The 16,085-nt window shown below is 36.0% G+C and overlaps 1 protein-coding gene across 4 annotated transcripts in view; it reads left to right on the top strand.

The window, feature by feature from the left end:
• The first annotated feature begins 573 nt into the window (after positions 1–573).
• Positions 574–16,085, top strand: part of LOC128171999 (disintegrin and metalloproteinase domain-containing protein 10-like) — a 32,852-nt gene continuing 17,340 nt past the window's right edge. For all 4 annotated transcript variants that reach the window (XM_052837771.1, XM_052837770.1, XM_052837772.1 and 1 more), the window contains exons 1-11: positions 574–761; positions 2,556–2,694; positions 3,772–3,893; positions 7,860–8,046; positions 9,490–9,595; positions 10,241–10,417; positions 11,292–11,441; positions 11,531–11,726; positions 11,941–12,113; positions 14,027–14,225; positions 14,670–14,847. In XM_052837771.1, coding sequence (XP_052693731.1) covers positions 707–761; positions 2,556–2,694; positions 3,772–3,893; positions 7,860–8,046; positions 9,490–9,595; positions 10,241–10,417; positions 11,292–11,441; positions 11,531–11,726; positions 11,941–12,113; positions 14,027–14,225; positions 14,670–14,847 — 1,682 coding nt within the window. In that variant the 5' untranslated portion in view covers positions 574–706. The remainder of the gene's footprint in view (positions 762–2,555; positions 2,695–3,771; positions 3,894–7,859; positions 8,047–9,489; positions 9,596–10,240; positions 10,418–11,291; positions 11,442–11,530; positions 11,727–11,940; positions 12,114–14,026; positions 14,226–14,669; positions 14,848–16,085) is intronic.

Raw genomic sequence — 16,085 nt, 5'->3', positions numbered from 1 at the left:
AAAAACATTCCAATGTATGTCAAAAAGTGCTATTTGAATCTGATAAAAAATAATCAACATTAATTTTCTTTAAAAATCTCTTATGAACAAAGTCCTGTTTTCAACGAAATACACGTACATGTATAAGAGGGGGAATCATAAATTGACATGCTTTTGACACGGATTAAACATACATAAGCTAATTCTTATACATTAGGGGCGAAATCCAAATGTTCGATGGCTAAAAAATCAGAAATACATGTAGTTTTCCTCAACAACCCCTCCATCCCCAAAAAATCATTAATCGATCATACGCGTTTTTCAAAATTCAATGCATTATCGCATTATGACTCTAATATTGTCAATTGATTTCTTCTTTGTTTTACTTTAAAAATATTGATTTTTAAAAAAGGGGTAAAGGGACAGTGTTTTATCTCTCTTTATCATGTTTATAGGGACGCGATTTTATTGTCAAGATATGCATTGCAACGTACTAAAAAGAAAAAGAAAACTTTGATCCACGCCTTGGGTGAATCACCAGTTATAAATAGACCGGAAATATAATGTCGTCACGATTTATTGTATACAACCCAACGCGCATGATCCAAATAGTCAACTTCCTTGTTTTTGATAGATAGAAAGAAGAGATGCGATTCTGAGAGATAAAACTAACCAAGATAGAAGAATCCAGGGGATTAAGTTGTTTTCTCAGGGAGAGGTTGTAAACATGTGGATTTTATCGGGACTACTGTTCGTCTGTTTTATGGCGCCGTGTTTCACGGGTAAGTTGGCGGGGTGGGGTGTGTACCGAGAAATTACACCGGGCAGGACGGTCCGTCACAGCTGGCTGACTTACAGGTGTACACGGAACTCAACAGAGATAAACAGACAGACGGATGTAAATAAACATCACTGAGAGGGGACGGGGTCTGTGTGTGTCTGGTGTGGGGATTGGTAATGATTCATTGACAATGTGTGTGTGAGAGAGAGAGAAACAAATGAAGAGAAAGCATTTTTGATTCATAGAGAAAGTAAAAAGAGAGAGAGAGAGAGAGAGAGAGAGAGAGAGGTTTCCACCAATAATACATGATGTTGTATTATTCTTTCCACGTTTATGAAATTTAAGGACATAAACTTAGTCGAGTGTATCATTTCATACCTCACAAACCATATTAATTACAGATATAAACTACGATGTGAGACACCTCAGGCATTCACTTGTGAATGATGTAAATGTTACTCAAGTCTGTTCTATTCTGAGTCAGTCCCTTATGAAACAACTTAATAATTGTAAAAGTTTTAGATGGTTTATCATACATGGAGCTACAGATTCATCACTTATGATCATTACATAAACATTTTCTGCTGATTTTATTTTCAATGTTCAGAGAGATGCGGCCATAAAAGGAAAATAAAACTGATTTTTTTGGATGCCCATAAAGCATGAGTAGTGTTATGATTAATGAATACATGTAGATATTTGATGCTGTAATCTGAGATTCCTCTGACTCTAACCCCCGCCATACTTGCCAACCTCCAACATGTGAAAATCTGGTCATGACCAGATTTGGAAAGTAAAAAATCTGGTCATAGCGCGTAACGACATTCACGACATATTTATCATGCATTTCACTAAGGTATATACAATAGAAATATGTGTTAAAACTTATGTGTAATACATGTACTTTATTGCAAAGAAGCATTTTAACTAACAGTTGCTGATTTTGAATTTTGTAAAGTGATCTGACACAGAAAATGGTAGGTTGTGTTCAGCTAAAAAAAAAAAATGCAAAAAGAGTTTCTGCTACATTAACCTTGCTTTTGAACTCTGTAAATGATGGCATGAAAGTTGTAAGCGACTTGGAAGACTTTTGTGTATTAAAAAGCATTCTATACATGACTTAGCTTTTATGAATGTTTAGTCAGATCATTTTGAGCACAAAATCCAATATTCAAATGTGCGTTACATAGAACGCAAAAGCCTCGTTTTGTACTCGATTACTTTGTTTTACCTATGGGAATTCATTTTCCCAGATATGTTGATAGGTACAAAAATATCATTTTCTTTTTGTTGGTTTTGATTCCGTTGGCCCCGATGAAGACCTTTTCTTATTGGAAGCCATCACACTTAATGATTTAAACCTTCGCTTAGTCAAAACAACTCACGATAATAATTACACTTATTAAATAATGTGTCTGTTATAGCCATCGGCATTGTTTACGCGTTACGTAAATCCAAGCTTAGCTTGGGTTCATAACTGGAAGTCAAACGCGCAACGTAATTTACGAACCAAATCCGGAAATCGGGAGATTTTCGGGTTGTTTGACAAAAATCGGGTGAAAAGCATGACCCGCCGGGTCATAAAAAATAATCGGGTGAAGGGTTGAAAAATCGGGTGTGACCCGACGAAAGCGGGTCAGTTGGCAAGTATGACCCCCGCTTTTATATTGTGACGTGCGGGGGAGAGGGTAAGGGTTAAGCTAACCTTCTCCCCCACATGTCACAATATAAAAGCGGGGGTTAGAGTCAGAGGAATCTCGGATTATGATGCTGATGCTCTATTTAATATTTACAGAGATGCGGCCATTGGACGACTACATCAAACATTATGAGAAGCTGAGTTACGACACTCGCAACCTTCACAACAGACACATGAGGACAAAGAGGTCATCAGGAACTACGCCACTGGAGCTCAAGTTTAAGGCACACAACAGGTAAAACCACCTTAAAGTAACAGGTAGAACCACCTTAAAGTACCAGGTATAACCACCTTAAAGCAACAGATAGAACAACCTTAAAGTAACAGGCAGAACCACCTTAAAGTACCAGGTATAACCACCTTAAAGTAACAGGTAGAACAACCTTATATTAACAGGCAGAACCACCTTAAAGTACCAGGTATAACCACCTTAAAGTAACGGGTAGAAAAACCTTAAAGAAGTAACAGGTAGAACAACCTTAAAGTAAAAGGCCACAATGTCTCCAACTTTCCTCAAGTTTGTCGGAACTGAGTCTCAACTCTGAGTTTTGATCTCAAATGTCTGCACTTTTCTTTTAATAAAGGAGGCTCAGTCAGTTCAACAAACTAACACCTCATATTTTGCTCAAATAATTTGCTAAGTTAAAAGCTTAATATGTAGAGTAGAGAAAAATTGCTTTTATTTTCTCTTTGAAAAACGTACCAGTAGAATGTTTTCCTATTTCATGTATTCATCTTAAATAATATAGAACTCTGTTTTTGAAGGAGATTTATCGTGTGTCTTTAATAGACCATCACATCCTCTTAATCGTCTTTAGACCTGGGTAGTGATTTACAAAATTTTGATGATGTCGGGGCCAGGTAAACCCACCTTAAAGATGATTATCAAATTTATTACAAACTAACAAAAACTTAGGATTTAAGAAATGTCAATTTTAACCCAAGAATGTGAAATATTTACAGTTTTATACAAGGGGGATAACTTTCTCACAAAACAAAAATTTATTATAATTTTTACTTCATCATAGTCCCCCATGTGACTCACTCGATTTGCCGCCTCAGCTCAATGGAGGATCTACTTTCTCTGTTTTGTTCATGCACTGCTATTCTTAATGATGTCTTTAATATGTTAATGTTTTTCTGTTTTCTAGAGATTTCCACTTGTTATATCTGATAATGTTTCAATGTTTTTCTGTTGCCCAGAGATTTCCACCTGCATTTTCTGAATCTGTTTCAATGTTTTTCTGTTTCCTGGGCCAGAGATTTCCACCTGCGTTATCTGATAATGTTTCAATGTTTTTCTGTTTCCCAGAGATTTCCACCTGCGTTTGACCCCGTCGACCTCATTGTTCACCAAAAGTTTCACCTCGACCCACAATAATGGTACCTTGGACCCTGTCGACATTTCATTCATCTACGACGGAACCGTAGTGGGTGAGTATTCATGTCACAATAGGATTTTTTTTCAAACAGTGTTTAATTTGTAACGGTCTTTGATTTGTGATGGTCTTTGATTTTTATCCTGTGAGTTTTGAGTTTTGTATCCGCCAGCCTTGGTGCATTTTCCCCCTTATTCTATTTTTATATGGTTTGAAAACGAATTGCATTTAATTGAATTTATCCTGAAGCATATTTTATGACGGCTAAACAATGATCAGTTTTACTTTACAAATATCTATCCTTCCTTTACATTATATACACAAATATAAGAGGAACATTATGTATCAATACTTTTTCAGTACAAAAGAAGCTTGTATTAAAATATAACAGTGAATGCACCCTTAAAATACTTGTAGCTCTGTAACAACTGTTGATGAATATGTGCTTAGTGCAATAAAGGACCATCCTACACAGGATGAATGACCATCTTTAAGTTCTCCTTAAAGATAGCTTAAAGATGCTTAAAGGTAGCTTAAAGACGATCTTTAAGCCACCTTTAAGCTACCTTTAAGCTATATGTGTTGCTTAAAGATGGCTTAAAGAAAGCGTAAAGATGGCTTAAAGGCAGCTTAAAGACTATCTTTAAGCCACCTTTAAGGACAACTTATAGGTCCTTAATGTCCAAACTTCTTTAAGCCACCTTTAAGCCACCTTTAAGCTACCTTTAAGCCACCTTTAAGCCATTAAAAAAATTTTATTTCAATATTGTGCTTAATTTCCAACAAAATGTATTAACTTTATGAAAGAAAAGGTATTAAAACGGTTTTTGTTCTAGAAAGAAAAATGAAAAAAAAACACAAAAAAATCACCGGCCACGGCGAGAATGGAACCCGGGACCCTTAGTTTACTAGCATCACCACACTTCCTCTGCGCCACGGCAACTTACATGTATATGGGCGTTTTTATATCCTATATATCAGTGGATATTGAATCACTGTATTGAATGTGTTTACTTGAAAAGATTTTGACAAACCATTCAGTTTGTAACAATCAATTATATCTAATTTATAAATTACATGCATGCGTGTATTTAGAATGAAATACGGAACTTGGTCTTCAGTGAACAAAAATATATTATACCTAAATGGAAACCGTTAGGTTCACTATAGTAGGCTTTCTTAGTTAATAAATTTAAACCGAGTAGATATACGTTCATCTAATTTTTATAGCTATAAAAATGTAAGAAAGAAAATGAAATCATTTTTTTTATGAAATGCATTGATACTATTAGGGTATTTGTTCAATATCCCGCAATTTCCCGGTTTTCATGATCGCGGCGCCGTTCCAATATGTTTAAATATTTACATGCAATTGTATGTACATGATTTTTAAACTATCAATTCTATAACAAACAAAATTACCAATTACCGGTGACGTATTTACTGCATGTGGCAATTGCAAATGACTTGTATATACAATTGTATGATGTGCCAGGCCGGGTATATTTGACATATTTACCCTTATACATATATTCAAATAATCAACCCCTATTTATGATCACCGGTACATTAATTAATTAGCCTCAAGATTTTACTCTTACATACATGTATCGTTAATTTGTAGACGTAACATCTTTGAAACCCAGAGCTAGGAAATAATACTTTGAAAATGAATTACAAATGTAAATTAACTTTTATTCACTAGACTTATCGTATACTCGTACATACTAAGATTCAACGCCTTTAGAAACCCTGACGTGCACCTGGGCACACGACACACCTGTTGTGTATATCTTGTATATTCTGTGTTAGTTGCAGGGGTTTTCTTAAGTTGGACAAACAATAGACTTTAATTAGATATACACAAACATGCACCTGGGCACACGACACAACTGTTGTGTATATCTTGTATATTCTGTGTTAGTTCCAGGGGTTTTCTTAAGTTGGACAAACAATAGACTCTAATTAGATATACACAAACGAACAAAACTATGTCTAGACAAACAAAGCAGTAATATCCTGCCCGATATAACAAAGGCAGTTGAGAGTCTTTTCATCTTTAACATGTATCTAGCAGATCTAGAGTTAGAAATAATGAAAATTGAAAAAAAAATACAAACCTTAAACCGATTATCAAATTAAATCATGCATTTTTGGTTCATTATCTTTATTTTGTTTAATAACCGGAGGAACAGAGAGAGAGAGAGAGAGAGAGAGAGAGAGAGAGAGAGAGAGAGAGAGAGAGAGAGAGAGAGAGATTTTTTTCACCGATTAATTTATAATAGGAAACAAACATACTTTAATTAGTTTTATGCACATATTAAGATACAGAGACTGCGCTCATCCCTACAATAATTTTGAAACCCCAAAAAAATTATAAAGAATTTTATAACGGCAATCTGTGTCCATCGGAGCGGTGCTGATGATAGCGATCTGTGTTTAATGGAGCGACGATTAAAACCGCCTGGAACACCCCCCCCCCCCCCCTTCCTTGGAAATTATATTATCACTCGGATGACCCCCTCCCATCTCTATAAAAGAGCTTTTGCATTTAATATATGTTTTTATTGTTCAGCTTGATCAATATTGACTTAAAGGCCACTTAAAGACAGTGTAAAGGCAGTGTAAAGAGAGCGTAAATGCCACTTATAGATGCTTAAAGATGGCTTAAAGGTGGCTTAAAGGTGGCTTAAAGAAGTTTGGACATTAAGGACCTATAAGCACTTGCTTAAAGGTGACTTAAAGGCGGCTTAAAGGTTGTATAGCCTTTAAGCTCCTTTAAGTCACCTTTAAGCCACCTTTAAGGACTTGCTTAAAGATGGTTTTTCGCCCTGTGCTACATACTGTTATTAAATTAAATGATGGCTAATGTTCTAACTGGCGATAATGATACGTTATTTAAATTAAAATTTTTATTATTTTGTAATGGGGGGTGGGGAAGCATGGCTCTTTATTCTTTGACAGTTAATCCACTGATATAAATGAATTAGATGTATAAAGTAAAATAATCTAACTTTAAAAATTAAAAGTAGTGGGTTTATCTGAATCTTGAACCCCTGAGCCTTAGGCAAGAATATTATGATTTATAAGTAATGTTATTATCTCTCAGTCATCTGTAGAAATAGTCATCTGTTGAAGGTCTCTCTTTGTTTTTCTAATTTGCATATATTTGGTGAATATACAAGGTATCAGTAGGATTCAAATTATGATATATTGGATAATCCAGAATTTATATGGACTGTCAATTTCTTGTTTGTAATATCAGGTGAATACAGGTTCCTATAATTTTGGTAATTGATGAGAAATGATTGAGAACTATTTTCCCTTGGAGGTCAAACTGAGCAAATTTCTCTTATATATGGCAAGTGAACTAATTTTAGATGAATTTGCCAGAAATATACTGTAAAAAATCTCAACAACATATTTAGCTAATAAAAGATTAAAGGAAGCTTTTTATGCAACAAGTGTTTATTTATCAGAAAAACAGTGTTATTAATATCCATTCTGCATCAAACTGCTCAGTATGACAAGCTAAAATTGAGTAATGAAGGAATATTGTCTCGCCCACAACATGGCTGCCAAGGGGAAGTAACTACTAATATTGTGTCATTCAAAAGCTTTTTTTAAGTGAAAATCCACAATAACCTGCCATTAGAGATATTTCTTCTTATAGAAGGAGAATTTCCTGTACTGTTATAATAAATGTTATCATTGTGGTTCAGGGAACTATCTTATGATATAAAGAAATACTGTGGAATTATTTAATTTCGTGGGGTCTGTTTTCGTGGATTAAGGAATTTTTTGCTTATTTGTGGGGATGTAATTTCGTGGATGCGTCAGTTTTCTGTTTCAGTACGAAAACTAAATCTTTCATTATTAATGTTTGTGGAGGATGTACATGTAAATTCACTGAATCCTGTGACCACTTGAATTCTAATGATTCCACAGTATAATCTCTGGTGACAGGGGCCTGTGTGTGAAATCTGATTGGCCAACAGTGACCACACCCTTCTGTTTACAGGGGAGCCTGGAAGTCACGTCCATGGAGCGGTGATTCTGGGAATTTTCCGCGGAACGGTTCGAATCCCGGACGACACCGTGTACCACATTGAGCCAGCGTACAGGTTTTACGGTCTGAAGGAAGCGGAGAAATTACCTTACCACTCAGTTATATATAAAGACGAGCATGTAGATATTGACCCATTTAGGTAAGTTACTGTAAACCCAAACACTCCGTCATGTGGACATAGACCTAACATCACCTTATTCCATGTGGACATAGACCTAACATCACCTTATTCCATGTAGACATAGACCTAACATCACCTTATTCCATGTGGACATAGACCTTACATCACCTTATTCCATGTGGACATAGACCTAACATCACCTTATTCCATGTAGACATAGACCTAACATCACCTTATTCCATGTGGACATAGACCTAACATCACCTTATTCCATGTGGACATAGACCTTACATCACCTTATTCCATGTGGACATAGACCTAACATCACCTTATTCCATGTGGACATAGACCTAACATCACCTTATTCCATGTGGACATAGACCTAACATCACCTTATTCCATGTAGACATAGACCTTACATCACCTTATTCCATGTGGACATAGACCTAACATCACCTTATTCCATGTAGACATAGACCTAACATCACCTTATTCCATGTGGACATAGACCTAACATCACCTTATTCCATGTGGACATAGACCTTACATCACCTTATTCCATGTAGACATAGACCTAACATCACCTTATTCCATGTGGACATAGACCTAACATCACCTTATTCCATGTAGACATAGACCTAACATCACCTTATTCCATGTGGACATAGACCTTACATCACCTTATTCCATGTAGACATAGACCTAACATCACCTTATTCCATGTAGACATAGACCTAACATCACCTTATTCCATGTAGACATAGACCTTACATCACCTTATTCCATGTAGACATAGACCTAACATCACCTTATTCCATGTGGACATAGACCTAACATCACCTTATTCCATGTAGACATAGACCTAACACCACCTTATTCCATGTGGACATAGACCTTACATCACCTTATTCCATGTAGACATAGACCTTACATCACCTTATTCCATGTAGACATAGACCTAACATCACCTTATTCCATGTGGACATAGACCTTACATCACCTTATTCCATGTGGACATAGACCTAACATCACCTTATTCCATGTGGACATAGACCTTACATCATCTTATTCCATGTGGACATAGACCTAACATCACCTTATTCCATGTGTCTAATCTTTCTTGGTTTGCTGTGTTGGTATCTTTCACAGTTAAAATTTAAATGGTTTTTCATTTTGATAATGCATCATAGAACATCCATTCAATCGGCCTTGAACTTTATGTTTTGCAATTCCAGCTGTCTAGAAATGTAAATGGCAATAATTATTGTTGAATTCGTTGTAATGTTGGTTGATCTGACTGCAGACACCTCTAAACCTGACTTTGAGGCATCAGGCTTCACAAGACTTTAAAATTATGTGATCAACCAAGTTCATATCTCTTGGAAAATTTTGACATTACTACATGCATAAACATGATAAAATTAATATTTATTAGTGAACAGATGTTAACATTTATTGTAGACACAAACGCGAGGCAGACTTTGATGCGGGGCGATGTGCGCTGGATAAATACCGCGACTGGATGGTTCACCAAACGGAGGCAGAGGTCAACATTCGCAACAAAAGGGTCGGTAATCTTGCTGATTTTTTCAAAGATTTCTCATCATAGTAGTCAGCCCTTGTTTTATATGACCGACATAGACTAGTAATTTATTTTGATAACTGTATACAGGGTTATTTTTACCCTTGTACACTTACAAAGGTTTTGCTTGTCTTAAACTCGCCCAGATACACTTCAATCTGCATTAAAGAGATGATTTGGCCAGGGACTTTGGAATTCGCCCAGTCTTAAATTCGCCTGCTGACAACAAGGGTGAAAGGGGCGAAAATAAATGGGGGCAAATATTTCCCTGTATACAGTATTACATTTTTACATTCTTATCACACGATAACAAGGAGATGGTAACTATAGGCACAAATTAAGAGAAGCAGGTTTATTACTGAGATATTTATCAATTATTTCAGTCTTTCTAAATTTAAAACAAGACAAATTAATGTAAATACACTGATTTGTAAGAGGAGTCAAATTATCTTCTTAACTGTCTTAATTATCTGCTAAACTATCTGTTTTGACTATAATTATTTGCATAACTATCTGTTTTGACTATGATGATCTTCATAACTATCTGTTTTGACTATGATTATCTTCTTACTAATAACTATTCATTTTGACTATAATTAATTGCTTAACTATCTGTTTTGACTATTGCAGTCCTACTATAGTTACAAAGAAGCAATGCAGCACAACAAATACTCGGCCGAGAATAACATGTTTGAGTCTCGAGATAAGCGAGAGGTCGGCTCGTGCAGCATGGGGGTCAAGAATACCTGTATCCTGTATATGAGATCCGACCCCACACTGTTCAACAAGTTCAAGGCTGATCTCAACGTAAGTACAATCATAGTACAAATAGGCTGATCTCAACGTAAGTACAATCATAGTACAAATAGGCTGATCTCAACGTAAGTACAATCATAGTACAAATAGGCTGATCTCAACGTAAGTACAATCATAGTACAAATAGGCTGATCTCAACGTAAGTACAATCATAGTACAAATCATAGTACAAATAGGCTGATCTCAACGTAAGTACAATCATAGTACAAATAGGCTGATCTCAACGTAAGTACAATCATAGTACAAATAGGCTGATCTCAACGTAAGTACAATCATAGTACAAATAGGCTGATCTCAACGTAAGTACAATCATAGTACAAATTCTGTAGCTACTGTTATACCACTAGTAATGTAGACCCCAAGCTTCTGATGGCAGATCTCAATGTACAATGCTACAATTATAACAAATATACTGTAGAACAGGTAGCACAAAAATATTGTAGCACAGAAATATTGTAGCACTGGTATTGTAGCACAAAAATATTGTAGCACAGGTATTGTAGCACAAAAATATTGTAGCACAGGTATTGCAGGACAAAAATATTGTAGCACAGGTATTGCAGGACAAAAATATTGTAGAACAGAATACAGATATTTTCAATATTGTACAACTCACACTTTTCAACAAGTTAAGACGTATCATATTGTACAGTCAATGGGAGCTGATGTATTGTAGCAGAAATATTGACACATACATTTTTGTATAAATAATGTAGCTCAAATATTGAAACTTGTAGTTTGGTACGATTGTAGCTGATATATTTTACAGTTGTACAGATTTATATTTTTCCCTTGGGGAGAGTTTTAAGGTACAATTGTATCTGATGTATTTATTTATTTATCTCATTGTCTTCTCTGATTACAGAATGAGGTGGCCGCCCGGGATGAGATTCTGTCCTTCTTCGCGAGTCACGTGAGTGCACTCAATGAGATCTACGTCCGCACCAAGTTCCAGCCGCTACGGGGTACGGCCCCATGCTTCCAGGGAATTCAGTTCCAGATTCAGAGAACTACGGTAAGACTTGGTCAATTTGACAGTCAGTATTTTATACTCTGATGCAAATGATTCACCAATAGAGACTAATGTACCCCTGTTTATTACAGATAATGACCGATGAAACAGAGAAATGTTCTAACGAGCTTCAGAGGACGGCCTTCTGTCAGCCCAACATCGACGTCAGTAACTTCCTGAACCTGAACTCACTGACCAATCATGACGCGTTCTGTCTTGCCTACATCTTCACGTACCGCGACTTCTCCCACGGCACCCTTGGGCTGGCCTGGGTCGGCTCTCCCACAGGTAACACGTTCATTTTCCATGGCGTCACATCTTGTTAGACCTTTTGTGGTTAGATTGACGTTAAAAATTAAAATTAAAATTTAAAATTAAAAAATTTAAAAAATTATCAACATTTGTGTAAGTTGATGATATTTACAAATTAGTTAATAGGTCCTGAATGCTTGTTTAGATAATTGTAAGAGTTGTATGGATCACCATTATAATTGTTTTGTAGCATCAGCAGGGGGGATATGTGAGAAATACAAGTCGTACACGGAGGGAAACCAGCAAATCAGGAAGAGCCTCAACACGGGGATAGTGACCATCATCAACTACAACAAACGGGTCGCCCCGCGCGTCTCTCAGCTCACGTTCGCCCACGAGGTTGGCCACAACTTTGGAAGTCCGGTAAGTGAAGGAATTAAATCATAATTAATCTTATGTAAGGAATCAATTCAGTAGCTACCTAATCTATGGAAATGTAAACTTTGTTGGTGGAGATAAAGCTGAACACAGCTCGTAAATAGGGAATGTTCACCATATTTCTCTTTTATCACCGCTACCCTACAACTTCTATATAAACTGCAGACCTCAAAGAAGTTGAAAGTATTTTACTGTAGATGTCTCACCTGTATGGACGACTTACCTCGCCTTGTTACTCAGTCGCAATGAAATAATAAAATTCTACGAACTTTTGTCAAGCGGGAAAAATAAACAAGTCAATGCATTATTTACAAACAGAATACTCACATTAAATAAACAAGTCAATGCGTTATTTACAAACAGAATACTCATATTAAATAAACAAGTCAATGCGTTATTTACAAACAGAATACTCATATTAAATAAACAAGTCAATGCGTTATTTACAAACAGAATACTCATATTAAATAAACAAGTCAATGCGTTATTTACAAACAGAATACTCATATTAAATAAACAAGTCAATGCGTTATTTACAAACAGAATACTCATATTAAATAAACAAGTCAATGCGTTATTTACAAACAGAATACTCACATTAAATAAACAAGTCAATGCGTTATTTACAAACAGAATACTCACATAAAATAAACAAGTCAATGCGTTATTTACAAACAGAATACTCATATTAAATAAACAAGTCAATGCGTTATTTACAAACAGAATACTCACATTAAATAAACAAGTCAATGCGTTATTTACAAAGAGAATACTCACATTAAATAAACAAGTCAATGCGTTATTTACAAACAGAATACTCAGATTAATTAAACAAGTCAATGCGTTATTTACAAACAGAATACTCATATTAAATAAACAAGTCAATGCGTTATTTACAAACAGAATACTCATATTAAATAAACAAGTCAATGCGTTATTTACAAACAGAATACTCATATTAAATAAACAAGTCAATGCGTTATTTACAAAGAGAATACTCATATTAAATAAACAAGTCAATGCGTTATTTACAAACAGAATACTCACATTAAATAAACAAGTCAATGCGTTATTTACAAACAGAATACTCACATTAAATAAACAAGTCAATGCGTTATTTACAAACAGAATACTCACATTAAATAAACAAGTCAATGCGTTATTTACAAACAGAATACTCATATTAAATAAACAAGTCAATGCGTTATTTACAAAGAGAATACTCATATTAAATAAACAGGTCACTGCATTATTTACAAACAGAATACTCACATTAAATAAACAAGTCAATGCGTTATTTACAAACAGAATACTCAGATTAAATAAACAAGTCAATGCATTATTTACAAACAGAATATGCACATTAGATAAGAAATAAATGCATAAAATCCAGAGACCATGAAAGAAATACTACACATCGGCCACGATTTTCAGGTGTGCAATTCAACAATTTCGTTGTAATGAAATCAAAGGGTTCATATACCAGTACCTGGCCAGGGTGACAGTGCCGAATAACGAACAGTGTTCAGCTTATCTAAGAAATAAACAGCGTGTTAATAAGGTAACTGGGAATTTAGTTGGTCACATGATCAAATTGTTTAAAACTTGAAGGGTATCTTTGAAGATTTGGTCCTGTACCATTTATATCCTGGTGAACTTTTGACATGGCTTTTTATTAAATTTGCATTTGAGAAAGTCAAATAGGTTTAAATTTTTGCATAACTGGTTTTATGTTTGCCATTAAAGCAACCAGTGGACAGTAAAAATGCCCTGTATGGAACAGTGTGCTACCTATATGGGACCTCTGGTCCTTTAGTTTGGTCAATGATTGATTTTAATAAGTCTTCAGTTGGCTCTATCGATAAGACAGTTTTTGATTGGTTAATTTTGTCACATAGCATGACGATGGGCAGCAGTGTGCCCCCTATGGAACCTCTGATCCACAGTCTAGTGGTGGTAACTATATCATGTTTGCCAGCGCCACACAGGGAAACCTCCAGAACAACGACGATTTCTCACCCTGCAGCGCTGACAACATCACCCACGTCATCGACGCTGTCGTCAACCAAAGGAGTGGAAAGGTCAACTGTTTCACAGGTATTGATTTGTAGGTCACAGGTATTGATTTATTGGTCACAGGTAACCTAAACCTCACAAGTATAAACATAGTTCACAGGAGTAGGTCAACTGTTTTACAGGTATTGATTTGTAGGTCACAGGTATTGATTTGTAGGTCACAGGTATTGATTTGTAGGTCACATGTATTGATTTATAGGTCACAGGTAACCTAAACCTCACAGGTATAAACATAGTTCAGAGGAGTTGGTCAACGTTTCACATGTCACAGGTAACCTAAACCTCACAGGTATAAACATAATTCAGAGAAGTAACTCAACTGTTTCACAAGTACCAGATTACATACATGTAGGTCACAGGTATAACTGCCATATTGAAATGGCTATTTGAACAGATTTTGGCCAATAAAATAGGCAATACAAAGAGGTATTGGATTTTGAATTATTTATACAATGAATATTGCAGACTCTGGTATGGCGTTCTGTGGTAACGGAATCGTTGAGGAGGGCGAGGAGTGTGACTGTGGGTACGAGGAGGACTGTACAGACTCGTGCTGTAATCCTCGGAGGACCGGGACCGGGGACACCAGTAGCTCCTGTACCCGGAGGATCAACCCAAGCACCGGGAGCAAATACGACTGCAGGTAATGATAGAGACAGTTTGTACCACTATTAGTCTGTACAAATACAACTGCAGGTAATGATAGAGACAGTTTGTACCACTATTAGTCTGTACAAATACGACTGCAGGTAATGATAGAGACAGTTTGTACCACTATTAGTCTGTACAAATACAACTGCAGGTAATGATAGAGTCAGTTTGTACCACTATTAGTCTGCAGGTAATGATAGAGTCAGTTTGTACCACTATTAGTCCGTACAAATACGACTGCAGGTAATGATAGAGACAGTTTGTACCACTATTAGTCTGTACAAATACAACTGCAAGTAATGATAGAGTCAGTTTGTACCACTATTAGTCTGCAGGTAATGATAGAGTCAGTTTGTACCACTATTAGTCTGCAGGTAATGATAGAGTCAGTTTGTACCACTATTAGTCTGCAGGTAATGATAGAGTCAGTTTGTACCACTATTAGTCTGCAGGTAATGATAGAGTCAGTTTGTACCACTATTAGTCTGCAGGTAATGATAGAGTCAGTTTGTACCACTATTAGTCTGCAGGTAATGATAGAGTCAGTTTGTACCACTATTAGTCTGCAGGTAATGATAGAGTCAGTTTGTACCACTATTAGTCCGTACAAATACGACTGCACGTATTGATAGAGACAGTTTGTACCACTATTTGTCCGTACAAATACGACTGCAGGTAATGATAGAGACAGTTTGTACCACTATTTGTCCGTACAAATACGTCTGCAGGTAATGATAGAGACAGTTTGTACCACTATTAGTCCGTACAAATACGACTGCACGTATTGATAGAGACAGTTTGTACCACTATTAGTCCGTACAAATACGACTGCAGGTAATGATAGAGACAGTTTGTACCACTATTAGTCCGTACAAATACGACTGCAGGTAATGATAGAGACAGTTTGTACCACTATTAGTCTGTACAAATACAACTGCAAGTAATGATAGAGTCAGTTTGTACCACTATTAGTCTGCAGGTAATGATAGAGTCAGTTTGTACCACTATTAGTCTGCAGGTAATGATAGAGTCAGTTTGTACCACTATTAGTCTGCAGGTAATGATAGAGTCAGTTTGTACCACTATTAGTCTGCAGGTAATGATAGAGTCAGTTTGTACCACTATTAGTCTGCAGGTAATGATAGAGTCAGTTTGTACCACTATTAGTCTGCAGGTAATGATAGAGTCAGTTTGTACCACTATTAGTCTGCAGGTAATGATAGAGTCAGT

Source organism: Crassostrea angulata, chromosome 2 (genome assembly GCF_025612915.1).
Source record: "Crassostrea angulata isolate pt1a10 chromosome 2, ASM2561291v2, whole genome shotgun sequence".
In the NCBI taxonomy this organism is placed as follows: domain Eukaryota; kingdom Metazoa; phylum Mollusca; class Bivalvia; order Ostreida; family Ostreidae; genus Magallana; species Magallana angulata.
Note: the sequence above shows the minus strand (reverse complement) of the source record. Positions and strands in the feature narration are given on the sequence as shown.